The following is a 14,571-nucleotide window of genomic DNA, read 5'->3' on the forward strand; positions in this document are numbered from 1 at the left end:
ATTATGTTTAACAAGAAGACGTATCAAGAAAGCAAAAGTGGGCTTAGGATGCCTGTGCATTCTCCTACATTAACTGAATATTTTTGCTATCTGATAAATTTATTATATGCCAGTTACAGGTTTAATTCTGAGTGATAGTCTGATGTAGACAAAGACTTAATATAACCAAAGAGGGCAAATTTCAACTATTTGTAACCTAGAAATAATGTATATACAGAAGTCAATGGCAATACAAGGCTAAATATACACTGGCATATATTAGACAACTTACTTTAACCTGAACTTAAAATTGCAAAATTATCTGGAGCTAGTCATGGAAAGGTACAGCCACTCATTATAATCATAAACCAACAATTCTTAAATCTATTGTCCTCTATAGCACAAGATTCTTCGGGTCTTCAAAAAGATTGTCTATAACTTTCAACCTTAAATCTCCTGATAATGTTTCACATCACAATCCAGAACTGAGAGTTGGTAGATCATCTATCCTATTTCTGATTCAAGCAGGTGCTATCAATAACAGTGGTAGAACAACTCTCCTTAAGGCTTATAAGCTTACTCTGTTCTGGTAGTAATTCTGCTTTGCCCATTAAATTCTCGAATCAAACACCAACCTATTTTGTGCTTTCATCAGAGATCAGTTGATAAATAACTAGAAAATCCTTTGAAACGATCAGTGGTCCAATAGCTACATTTTTAGACATACAAATAATATGTAAGTACATTCTTTAAAAATTCAAACAATATAAAAGAATAAAACAAAGAGTCCTCTTCAACTCCTTTTCTCCTTATTTCTCTTTTTTTCAGATTGTTAACAGTTTGGTGTATAGCCTTTGAGATATTTTTGTACATTTTTTTTTTTTTTTTAAATAGAGTTTCACTTTTGTTGCCCAGGCTGGAGTGCAGTGGTGCGATCTCGGCTCACTGCAACCTCTGCCTCCCAGGTTCAAGCGATTCTCCTGCCTCAGCCTCCTAAGTAGCTGGGATTACAGACATGCACCACAATGCCCGGCTAATTTTTTGTTTTTTAGTAGACATGGGGTTTCACACATGTTTCCCAGCCTGGTCTCGAACTCCTGACCCTCAGGTGTTCCACCTGCCTTGGCCTCCCAAAGTGCAGGGATTATAGGTGTGAGCCACCGCACCCGGCCTATTTTTGTAAATTTATATAAACTACTGTTTGTTTTCCATAAACTGGGATCATGCTGTATATACTGTTGTATTTACTGACTTTTCAACTCATCAAAATGTCTTGGAGAGCTCTGTCTGTACCTGTAGATATCTCTCAGGGCTTGGCATACTATGGTCCTTGGGCTGAATTAGGCCCATTGCCTATTTTTGTAAATTATTTTCTTGAGACAAAGTCTCGCTCTGTTGCCCAGGCTGGAGTGCAGCGGCTCAATCTTGGCTCACTGCAATCTCTGCCTCCTAGGTTCGAGTGATTCTCCCAACTCAGCCTCCCAAGTAGCTGGGATTACTGGCGTGCACCACCATGCCTGGCTAATTTTTGTATTTTTAGTAGAGATGGGTTTTCACCATGTTGGCCAGGCTGGTCTCAAACTCCTGACCTCAAGTGATCTAACCACCTAGGCCTCCCAAAGTGCTGGGATTACAGGCATGAGCCACCGTGCCAGGCCTGTAAATAAATTTTTTTTTGGAACACAGTCACATCCATTGTCTATGGTTGCTTTTGTGCTAAAAGGACAGGGTCCAGTAGTCATGACAAAGACCTGATGAGCTGCAAAGCCTAACATACCGTTGGTTCCTTTGCAGAAAAAGTTTGGCAACCTCTGATCTGTCCTATGTTCTCTCTTTTTATTTATTTATTTTATGAGACGGAGTCTTGCTCTGTCTCCCAGCTGGAGTGTAGTGGCTAGATCTTGGCTCACTGCAACCTCTGCCTCCCAAGTTCAAGCAATTCTCCTGCCTCAGCCTCCCAGCTACAGGCACCACCACCATGCCCAGCTAATTTTTGTATTTTTAGTAGAGATGGGGTTTCACCACGTTGGCCAGCCGGTTTCCAACTCCTGACCTCAAGTGATCTGCCCGCCTCGGCTTCCCAAAGTGCTGGGATTACAGGCGTGAGGCACCACGCCTGGCCCCTATATTCTCTATTTAGTATCAGCCTATCCATCTATATACTACACAAAATATATTTTACTGATGGATATTTAAATTGCTTTCAATTTTTCCAGAATATAAACAATGTTACAATAAATAAGTACCAAAGATCGTACTTTAGAATTCCTTTTTTTTTAAGCCACTGTGGGTGCCTAGCTTATACTGATATTCAATAAATATTTGTTGACAAACTGCTTTTGAATGAATCACATATCAAACACAGTAGCTTGCAGAATTCAGCCAAATGAACTTTGTTGATTGACTTCATATAAGTTCAAGGACTTAAGGGTATAATTATTGATAATTAAATGTAAAAAATAAATCCAGTGTGAAGTCATTAAGATTTTCTAGACTGAAGCTCTCCCCTTACTAATGCAGACAACAGAGTAGAAGCCATTTTCTTCCTTTATAAACAATTATAAATCAGGACAACATGCTGAAATATTTGAAAAAATCCATGAATACCTTTCAGTGACTATTTGCATGCTTGAAGTTTTACTCAGCTGTTTTTAAATCTACCCATTAGTTGTTACATCTTTTTTTTCCATTATAGAGTCCATTTGTTTCATCCTTTTAGTAATTATCGTTTTGTTTTTTTTTTTTTTTTTGGAGACGGAGTCTCACTCTGTCGCCTAGACTGGTATGCAGTGGCGCGATCTCAGCCTCACTGCAACCTCCGCCTCCTGGGTTCAAGAGATTCTCCTGCCTCAGCCTCCTGAGTAGCTGGGATTACAGGCGCACATCATCATGCCTGGCTAATTTTTGTATTTTTAGTAGAGGCAGGGTTTCACCATGTTGGTCAGGCTAGTCTTGAACTCCTGACCTCATGATCCGCCCGCCTCAGCCTCCCAAAGTGCTGGGATTACAGGCATGAGCCACCGCACCTGGCCCCTTTTAGTGATTTTCAACATCTCTTGCTTGTGTATCTCCTAATTCTTCCTCACGGTGGTTTACTTCCTTATGTGGCATCTATGTATCTTTTATTGTGAGCTCAGCTTAACAGAATTTTTTCCTCTTGTGGTAGTCTTGGGTATCCTGTTTTGTCAAAGAAAGTGAGTGGAAATCATCATAGAAGTATGTTCCAATCTGTCCAAATACACGTGTTTTTGTTGTTTTTTTTTTTGCTTTTTGAGATGGAGTCCCACTCTGTTGCCCAGGCTGGAGTGCAATGGCACAATCTCAGCTCATTGCAACCTCCCCCTCCCAGGTTCAAGAGATTCTCCTGCCTCAGCCTCCCGAGTAGTTGAGGTTACAGGCATGTGTCACCACGCCCAGCTAATTTTGTATTTTTAATAGAGAGGGGGTTTTGCCATGTTGGCCAGGCTGGTTTCGAATTCCTGACCTCAGGTGATCCGCTCGCCTCGGCCTCCCAAAGTGCTACGATTACAGTTGTGAGCCACCACGCCTGGCCCAAATACACTTTTAAACATTTCAAATTTCTACCAGGCACAGTGGTGCATGCCTAAATACCAGCTACTCAGGAGGCTGGCTAAGCCAGGAAGATCACTTGATGTCAAGAGGTCAAGACTAGCCTGGGTAACTTAAAGAGTAAGTTAACTATTTTTAGTAAGAAATTACTTGGGATATCCAATATAAATGACTGAAAACAAGATTTCAGGACATCATGGTCTGAGAGTTGCTTCTTGACATCTGAATTCGTTACTATTTTGTCTGAATTGGTTATAGGTATAATATCAGGTTAATTGCCTCAGTCTTCTGGGTGACTGGGCTGGGCCTGGGCTGGCTGGAACTCACCTCTGACCACAAGCAGCCTCCTTGATTTACCCTGGTATGCTCTACAAATACTACTTTTGATCTGTACACTGACAAAATTTGAGATGCATTGCCTTAGAGCAAAAATGTGCAAATTATGGTCTGTGGGCTAAATGTGGCTTGAAGCCTATTTTTGTATAGCCCGTGAGCTAAGAATAATTTTTACATTGTAAATAGTTTTTAAAAATAAAAAAATTGGCTGGGTGTGGTGGCTCACGCCTGTAATCCCAGCACTTTGGGAGGCGGAGATGAGCAGATCATGAGGTCAGGAGATCGAGACCATCTTGGCTAACACGGTGAAACCCTATCTCTACTAAAAATACAAAAAAATTAGCTGGGTGTGGTGGTGGGCGCCTGTAGTCCCAGCTACTTGGGAGGCTGAGGCAGGAAAATGGCGTGAACCCGGGAAGTGGAGCTTGCAGTGAGCCGAGATTGCAACACTGCACTCCAGCCTGGGCGACAGAGCGAGACTCCGTCTCAAAAAAAAAAAAAAAAAAAAAAAAAAAAATCAAATTATTACATAACAAAAATTTTATGAAATTCAAATTTCAGTATCTGTAAGTTAAGTTTTATTGGAATCACACTCATTGGTTTATGTATTGTCTACGGCTGCTTTTGCACTGCAATTGCAGAGTTCAAGAATTGTGACAGAGATCATGTGGCTCACGACACCTAAGATATTTTTATCTCGTTTTGTACAGAAAAAGTTAAGCAACTCCTGCCTGAGAGTATCTTATCAAAACCAGGAACAATGCTCAGTTAGCAGACTTGGCTTTCAGCAGATCAGCATAGAATATCTCTGTACATGGAGGTGCTCTCCCTTGGCAGTCACTATGGCTTAATGTTGGTAATGGTTGAAGCATACACCAAAGTAATAGAATAAAAATGAACACATATGATCTAACAAAAGACCACCGAGTAGCTTTAGGGTTTGGGGCTATGGGTAATTTTGATGCTGACACTGACTTTTAAAATGTGGAGTGGTTTAGAGATCATAGAACAGAGTGCAGATGCTCCTCATCCTTTCAATGAGGCTACATCCACATAAACCCATGGTTAAGTTGAAAATACTGTGAGTCAAAAATGCATTTAAATACACCTAACTTTCTGGACATCATAGCTTAGCCTGGCCTATCTTAAACACATTCAAAACACTTATATTAGACTATAGTTGGCCAAAATTATCTAGCACAAAGCCAGTTTTATGATAAAGTGTTGACTAGCTCATGTAATTTACTGACTACTGCACTAAATGTGAAAAACAAAATGAGTGTATGGGTAGACAGTTTATACTGAATGTGTATTGCTTTTGAACCACTGTAAAGTTAAAAAACTGTAAATTGAACCATCTTAACTTGACTCTTGACTGTTTGTATTTGAAATTGGGGTTGTCTGAAAAAAACAAACATAGGCTGTATATTATAGATCTAGAATTTATCATGTCTAAAGAAAGATATAAAAAGGGTTACTTCTCCACATAAATGAGGAACAGATAAGGAGTGGGGTGGACAGGAAACTAGAAATGAGCTTTCCTGAGCCAAGAGAGTTCCATCTTATGAAAGGAAGAAGCACGTCTCTTACTTGCGCAAGTATAGGCATCTTTGTTGGTGAAGGGCTTCATACACTGGCTACAGCTGATAGGACCCACAACAGGAATGGAACTGAAAGTGTGCCCGTTGACAGTCTTCTTATCTTTCTCCTTGTCTTTAGAATCTTTCTCCTTCTCCTTAATCTTATCTTTTTCTTTTTCCTTTTCCTGCTGAAGAAAAGAAAAGAATCCACAGTTAATTAAACACTGGAGGGCCTTCTCCTTACCTGGGCACCCAGATGGCATGTGGTCAACAGTGGCTGGTGACTATTTTGGACAAGAGTGAAAAAAAAAGTTCTGGGCAAAGTGTGTGTGTGTGTGTTTTTAATTAAGGTGTTGGCATGCAAGCTACATTAGAAAATTCACATGAAAACTGGGCAGGCCGAACAGTTCTGGAAGTGGCTTATCCATTGGTTACTTCTACCGATAGACACAATGCCCAAGGACCAGCACTGCAAGGAGGGCTTCTGAGGCCTCAGCCACAGTCCTTCCTCAGCAAGCTACAGCACAGTCCACACAGGAAGAGAGGTCAGCTTTAGGCAGAAGGCAGAAGAAAGGGTGGTAGCAATTCTGGGATTGGCCTGAGGGAGAGAAAGATGCCTGGGCGGCATGAAAAATTGCCGAGGCTCCTCTAACTTTCTCACATCAATCGCATATCCCTAAGTGAGGGAGTAGCTATGAAGTTTCCTCCTTTACTCTAGTTAGAAACACAAATATGCCCCACATATACATTTTCAGTTTCTGCTAATTAGAATTTTAAGGTTTATAAATATTAACTTTGGCCTAATTTTCAAACTGGCAAGAGGAGACTGATAAGAGGGGGAGACTGGAAAACCACACAGTGGTTAAGAATACGGATAATGGTACCAGACCTTGGTTCAGATTCAGGTACTACTAATACTACTACCATGACCACCAACACCAACACCACCACTACTACCACTACTACTACTTGGTAATGGTGTGACCCTGGGTAAATTATTTCTCTGAGCCTCAGTTTTCTCATTTGTCAAACGGGAATAATCACAAAAGTACCCATCTCATACATTTTTTAAAACATATGAGAATTAGGTGAGATAATACATTTCTAAAGCATTTTGCACAGTGCCTGGCACAAACTGAATACATAGTAACACTTAGCAATATTATTAATTATGCATAATTTACTGGAAATGAGTTTCATTAGCTCATTATTCTCCTAAGCCAACATAGAAAGGTATTGCTTGCGGTAATGGAACGGAAGTTTTGATGTGAGAAGGGAAGATAGAAGAAACTGGGGGGTGGCTAAAGGATAATGGTGCAGGGCACGGAGGATAGGAGAATGCACAGATGACAGGAAGGAGCCTTGTTAATAATTTTTCTCAAAAGCCACCTTTGTCGTTCCTCAAGCTAGTTACCAACAGGGTCACTTCCTTTAAGAAAACAGAGTACTAGGGAAAGGAAGTCCCAAGGCTTAGTAGCTCACTCCTCTACCCTAAGTACCTAGGGGTGCAGGAAGGCAGGAAAAGCAGGCAGTGTCCCTAGGTTGGAAAGATAACCTTCCTAAGCCATGCTCTCTGACCTCTTTTGTGAAGTTCCTTTCTTTCCTGTGGTCTTCCCTCACTTGTCAGAGTGGCAACAGAAACTGATACTCACCTTGTGCTTCCTGTGTGCCCAGTCACTGCCCAGGTGCTTCTACTTACTGAGCAGGCCATAACCAGGCCAGGTACAAAGCTCAGGGGACACCAGCAAAGGAGAGATCAGACTGGGTGACCAGTGGGGGCACAGGCTGGGAGTCAAGAGCTCTAAGTGCCAGAATACCTTGGCCATGTCACCTCAAGAATAATGTAGGAATGTCAGAAATGTTCTAGAGACAGACTGAAAGCAGAGGACTCATATGACATCAAGCCTCAATCGAAGAGAGGTTGTTATCAAAGCTTACACAGTCATGAAGAGGAATGGAAAGGAATTCAAACCTTGAAAACCTGCAGAACGACTGATGAATGCTGGGTCCTTAATTAAATATCTAAAGTAGTCAGGGACATTTCAGGTGAACACCAACCTTAGGAGGCCAGGACCATGGGGACATAACCATGCTCTCCGTAAAAGGTCCTTTAAGCACTGTTTGACAGAGTACTTGGCTGGCTAATTAGTATCGATGAGATAATTTCCTTTCAAACCAATTGGACTACAAGGAACTACCATTCACAAGGTAGGAGGTTTTATCTATTGCCAATACTATTGTTATGTCCTTAAAAAAATTCCAGGAAAATGGGTGTCCCAAGTCAGTGATCACGACAATTACTAAATGCCTTACATTTTGAATCAATGTCTTCTACGTACATCATTTCGTGTGACTCAATGACTCTGAAGTGGGCAGGGTGAGCATTATGCTTCCCATTTTACTATGTAGAAGATAAAGATAATAAATAACCGCTAAAAATCTGAACAGTTACTAAGTGCTAAGCACAGTAATAGGCAATTCACATGTATTTTCTCACAGCAACCCAATGAATTAAGTACTAGGTATTATCTCCATTTTACATCTGAAGAGACTGAAGCTTAGAGATGTTTAATAACGCATTTGAGGCCACACGCCAGTAACTGCTCAAGCTGAAATTAAGATTCAGATCGGGCTGACTGTAAAGCTCAGCTCTCATACACTGCACTATGCTGCCAGGGACTGGAGAGGTTGGTTGACTTGCAAAAGGTCACACAACAGATGATCAGCACAGTCAAAATGGGAACACAGGTCTTCTGACTTTCTGTTCAGAACCCATCCACTGTAATGAAATGGTAAATAATTGCTACATCTATGATTCATGTGAAGTCTTTTGCTAATCAAATACATATAATGAACATCTAAGAGCCAAATTACTACACTTTTGAATTATAAAAAATAATGAGAGAGGAAGGGAGAAAAACTCCTCCACTTTACAAAACAGGAAGCTGTTCTGAGTGAAAATTGGTAACCGCACAAGTACATAAAACTTTAATAATAACAACTAAATTTGGGGGTTTTCAAATAATTTCTTTCTTTTAACTAAATTTTGCTAAAGGTTTTTCCATGCATAAAATGTTAAATGGAAAAGCACGATTTTTTTGCTCAGGAAAGTTAAAGTATACTTCAATCGTTTAAAAAATCTTTTTATGGCAACCAGTTTATCCTCTCAAGCCTTGCAATGTTCCCCAAACCTGAATAAATAAGAAATAGCTTCCCTTTGCAACAATCCAAACTAGTTCTTCCCAGGATAGAAACAAAACAAAACAACCAACTCCACTGGCTCTTTCTGTGTTTACTAGAATTTAGTGCTTTAAAGAAGTCAGGCTCTTACCTCCCCATGCTTTGGTCCTATGAATCTCACTGTTATGTGGGGTACTTCATGAAACCGACCCCATTTTATCGACATGATTCGACCCCCATGCCAGGAAACGTGCTCTCACAGAAGCGGGGGTGCATGCCGTCAAGGTAGAACTCAGCAGCTTTGAGCTGCCATTAGTGAAACCGTAAGAGGAAGCCAGAGACTGGTTAAGAAAGGGAAGGAGGGAGGGCTGAGACTGCTTGTTTCCTTAAGACAGTCTTAACTGTTTGAATGCTGCTGGTAAAGCCAACAACCCTTGTTACAAAGGATACAGGAAATGAAACAAAACCCCATTTCCCCCAAAAACAGTGTGTGTGGACAGTGCTTAAGCTGCAATATAAGAACTCTGGCAAGGTTTGGGCCAAGTTTTTACACGGGAAGTTAAGGAACGCATGTTATCTATTTTAAAATAGACTCCTCATTTTATAAAATGCAGTGAGTTTCCTAAGAAAACTTTTTAGTGAAGTTGCCTGCGGTAAAGTGGTGACTAGTTATTTTCTGAAGTTTGACTTTTCCATGTTTAACAACTGGCAAAATGCTTTAGCTGTGTGCTGGGGAAACAGGCTAACAGTATTTAACAGGGATAGATGCAGGTAACAACTGCACTAGGACACTATCAAAGGTGATTCTTCACTTTTCCTAAAATATCCCTTTATACATGTAATTACAATAAAAAGAACACTCTGGACAACTGTGAAAACATGATATGATCAAACAACTGTCATGTCACAGATCTTTAATCAAAGAAGGAATGAGAATTACGTTTAACATTAAGTCTTCGTAAACACTACTCTAGGAGGCACTTCTGAAAGGCTAATGGGTACAGCTCTCTTTTATACAGACCACAGGACCTAGGAGCTTTAACTGAATTTCCTGTTACAAAGTCATGTAGTATACTTGCAGCTGTGCAGGAATTTAACCCGTGCACTCAAAAATACCTACTTCAAATCAAATAGATTTGTCTAAAACATTTCTAACCACCTCTTGTTTGTCTACAAAGAAGAAAGCTTAGTATTAGGTTGGTGCAAAAGTAACTGTGGTTTAGAAAAAAGAAAACCAGTGTGATAGGATGGTTTAAAGAGGGTCATTCCACTCCCTTCGTGAACTCGAACATCATGCATATGAGTGTTTAAATACTCTGCAACATGCAAAATTACTTAGCAGGAAACAGCACTATCTCTCAAAGATACTAAGACAAAAGCAGAAACTGCCGGTCTTCCTGTTCTACTTCCTGTTTAGACCCCCCCCCGTTTTCAACAAAAACATACAATATATTTAATCTAATCACTTATGCCAGTCGGTGATAATTCTCAAAAGGACATAGGATCAAGGACTCAATTTTTTAAGTTTATATACAAAACCCAGTACTCCAGACAAACTGTTACCCTCCTAGGAATGTGAACAGTTTACTGCCTACTGGCTTTTGGCTTCTTTGGACATGTTTAAGAACTGTGTATCATCACAATTATACAACTGAATGGAATAAATCTAGGTTAATCACTATAACCTATTTTCATAAAGATACATATATATCATGCAAAAGGAAAGCAGACATTTTCAAATAATCCTTAGACACTTTTCTGAGTTACAGGTGGCATTTTAATATCATATTCAGTAGATGCTTTTAATTTTTCCTTTAAAAGATGTAGGTCTAGTTTTATTGAATGGTGGGTTAATAAAACAATTGGATCAGATGGTCTCTCATAGCATCTATTTAAAAAATAATTTTGGAAAACTGAAAATTTGTGATTTTCACAGAAAAATCAGTGTCAATATCCATAGTAGCACTTTCAATTTGTTAACATTATGGAGAAGTAACATCATTGAATAGTTAAGAACAAGATTAGAGTTAGCATCACTATGCTAAGAAAATTTAATATTCATTAATTTTTATGTTACCATTTAGAAAATAAATTACTTCTGCATGGTAGAATGCTATGCAGAATCATAGCATAGTGAGGGTATTTAACACAAAACATACTGCTTTTCCTCTATTTCTTTCCTTTCTCTTTTTTTCTTTTAAGAGACAGGATCTCACTCCATTGTCCAGGCTGGAGTGCACACAGCTTACTGCAGCCTTGAACTCCTGGGCTCTGATCCTCTTGCCTCAGCCTCCTGAGTAGCACCACAGGTGTGCACCACTACGCCCAGCTAATTTTACAGTTTTTTGTAGAGATGAGATCTCACTATACTGCCCAGACTGACCTTGAACTCTTGGTCTCAAGTGAGCTTCTCATCTCAGCCTCAAAGTACTGAGATTACACGTGTGTATCACTGTGCCACGCCCCACACTTTTAAAAAATCATCTTTTGCTACATTGATAAAAGCCAAGCTGTTCCAATTTTATTTAAAAGTGAGCTAATAACAACTCACTATAAAAGGTGACTTACAGTTGCCACTAGGACACTCTAAACACTTGGTAATGGGAAATGGACTATAATCTAGGGTTATGAATTTGTAATTTTTTGAGTTTCCACTGCTAAACACAGCATGGCCCCAAGAGATCAGATCTTGAAGCCAAGTCTGAAAGAGGAACCAATCTCAATTGCAAAAGAGTGCTGTCATTTTGACAAAGGAGATGATCAAAGGCAAGAGATCAACTGACACTAAACAGTTTCTACCAGTGATAACAGATTTCAGTCTAACACAAAGTATGTTTTCTCCTGTTCTTTCTGCTCATCCCCTCCTAGCAAACTCCAGTCCTTTCAGATTTAAAAAGTTAAAAGAAAAAAATTATACTGTATAGTAACATTTTGTTTAAACACAAAATGATGAAGTCAGATCACAGGAGGTTGTGTGACTTGAAGCATATGTCTCTGTGCCTCAGTCTGTAAAACAAGGAGGCCAAGATGAGACTTTTTTAAAGGTCAGGGTCCAGTTTCTAAATTCCATCTTACATTGTTTTTTTCCCCATTGTGTGTGTGTTTTACCTCATCCATGAGATCAGTGGTATATTCACTGCTCTGTTCTAAAACTCCATGACATTGGGGAGATGGCTAGAAAGGGGGAATCTCCACTTATTTATTGGTCTTCCACGAAAAGCTTGTTTGAAGACAAGATTCGGCAGTTCAAAAGCAAAATAAAAAACAACAAAAAATTTTTGAATGTATCCAAACTATACCATAAAGTTTTTCAAGGTCATGACTATGAGCTTTAGTTCTCTTAGGTGCCTGTTAACACTTAGAGGAATGCTAAGACTATACAAGTCATTTAATAATATTTGGCTAATTTACATTGATCTATCCAAGGGGATTTTCTTTTGTTGATACCAACTATTATCCAAGCCAGCAGTGGTAAGTAAAATAGGTAATGCTCTATTTTAAGCCTGGCTGCCAATGTGTAAATATGTAGAATACTGGTAAAGCATTCTACCCTCTTTGACCTTCATTTTTTTTTTTTGAATTATAAAACAAGGCTGAGTCCGAAGTTAATACTTAAATGTGTGATTATGCTAGAAATAATTTGCTAGACTCTTTGTATCCCTCCCTGATTGCCTACTTTCTCTCCATTCTGTACTTGGACAGGAGAAATGAAGAGAAAACAATTCTTGTGGCAGGTTTTGTGGAAAAATTTCTCTGAATGTATTTGCTAAACCAAGAGATCTTACAAAACATGGTAAAATACTTTGGCTATATGTCCATCAGCCCACTGAATTGAGGGTTTGAGAAGCTTAGTGCACCTTGTTTTGTGGGGGAGGAGGCGATGCCCTTTTATGACAGTATTATTGAATTCAATGTTTATTTATTCCCTTACTTCTAAGTATGCATGTATGTACATGTGTGTATATATCGTATATGCATGTATATACTACACACACACACACACGCACGCGCATACATACACAGTGATTGCTTGCAAGAGTTCCTTAACTGATTTCAAATTTTTATTTATTTATGTCTTTATTTTGTTAGAGGGTGTCGTGGGTAGACAAATAGGGTATGAGAGGCGAAAAGATTTTCCCCACGGACTTGAAATAGAATGAGTTTTGGTTTAGCACTGGGAATCAGTATAAGAAAGTGAACTTCTTTTCTCCCTTTCTTTTGAAAATACATTTTTAAAAAACATTAGAAATACATAAACCAAAACATTAAGCATAGTTATCGCTAAGTGGGGTTATTACAGGAGATTTTCATTCTTTTACTTTTAGATTTTGAAGATTCCCCTAATGAGCATGTAAAAAATAACTAGATAAAAAATGTTACTTTAGGCTGGGCATGGTGGATCACACCCAGTGCTTTGGGAGGCTGCAGCAGGAGGAATGCCTGAGGTAAGGAGTTAGACCGGCCTGGACAAAATAGCAAGATTTCATCTCTACAAAAAAATTTAAACATAGCTCAGCATGATGGCGCATGACGGTAGTCCTGGCTACTTGGGAGGCTAAGGTGCAAGGCAGGAGATTGCTTGAGCCTGGCAGTTCAAGACTGCAGTGAGCCATGAACACCACTGTGCTCCAGCCTGGGTGATAGAGTGGAGCCCTCTACACATACACACACATACACACACACACACACACACACACACTCTCTCTCTCTCTCTCTCTCTCACACACACACTTGGTTTAAATATTTATTTAATCTCTTAAGCACCAAGAGAATATGTTCTAAATGCTCCTAATTAGAAATAGATCTAAGAAATGATATTAATCTTAAAAGTTCTTGTAATCTTCCGTAGGAAAATCCTTCCCTCTAAACCCAAACGTAAATATTTTCAATCCTTTGATCTTGGCATAAAATCCTTCTTTTGCATTTAAACGGATATTACAGATTTAAGCACTGTGGTTTAAGAGGATGGGATTTGAAACCAAAGAGATCTGGTTTGAACTACTTCTTCACATTAGAGGAGCATCCTTGGTAAGGTACATCACTTTTAGAAAAGAGAGATAATACCTATCTGATAGGGCTGTTGAAAGGGTTAAATAATATATGGAAAGCACTTAGCATATAGTGAAAATTCAGTAACTAGTAGTTCCACTTCTTGTTATTTTTCTTATTATTTTCCTTTACATACTAGGCGATTTCAGAGAGTAATCCTAAATTTATTTTCATTTATGTCCCCATGATTTAACCAGTTTTGGCGTGTATAAAGGCTGTGACAGAATCCTACTGAGGACCGACTACAGTGATCACAAGCAATGCCCACAGTGATACTTACTTTGCTCTTCTTGCTGCTGGACATTTTATTCTTGATGTAGCTGAACGTACGACTGACTTTTGTTGCACTCTTCCATTCAGAATCTTTCTTGAAGAGGCTTTGTGGCGGGAAATTATAGTTCTCTTCTGTTATACTAAATAAAACAAGAAGATTGACTTTTTTTTTTTTTTTTTGAGACGGAGTCTCACTCTGTCGCCCAGGCTGGAGTGCAGTGGCACAATCTCGGCTCACTGCAAGCTCCGCCTCCCGGGTTCACGCCATTCTCTGGCCTCAGCCTCCCGAGTAGCTGGGACTACAGGTGCCCGCCACTGCGCCCGGCTAATTTTTTCTATTTTTAGTAGAGACGGGGTTTCACCATGGTCTCGATCTCCTGACTTTGTGATCCGCCCGCCTCAGCCTTCCAAAGTGCTGGGATTACAGGCGTGAGCCACTGCGCCCGGCCTAAGAAGATTGACTTTTTTAAAGGACTACAGAAGTTAAATAAATGTGAAGCAGAATAAAAGGTAGATGAAGGTTGCTGAATGGCTTTTTATAGAACACAGTATGCCACAACACCCAGGTTCTGTTACCAAAACTTGGCTAAGTTTCCTTAGATCC

General features: G+C 39.6%; 1 protein-coding gene across 15 annotated transcripts in view; it reads right to left on the reverse strand.

Annotated features, from left to right (window-relative positions):
• LOC105488365 (A-kinase anchoring protein 13) overlaps positions 1–14,571 on the reverse strand; it is a 356,595-nt gene that overhangs the window by 43,826 nt on the left and 298,198 nt on the right. For all 15 annotated transcript variants that reach the window (XM_011752355.3, XM_071100751.1, XM_011752360.3 and 12 more), the window contains 2 exons: positions 13,975–14,107; positions 5,476–5,653 (listed from right to left, as the gene is read on the reverse strand). In XM_011752355.3, the coding sequence (XP_011750657.2) occupies positions 5,476–5,653; positions 13,975–14,107 (311 nt within the window). The remainder of the gene's footprint in view (positions 1–5,475; positions 5,654–13,974; positions 14,108–14,571) is intronic.

The sequence above is a fragment of the Macaca nemestrina genome, chromosome 7 (genome assembly GCF_043159975.1).
Source record: "Macaca nemestrina isolate mMacNem1 chromosome 7, mMacNem.hap1, whole genome shotgun sequence".
In the NCBI taxonomy this organism is placed as follows: Eukaryota; Metazoa; Chordata; class Mammalia; order Primates; family Cercopithecidae; genus Macaca; species Macaca nemestrina.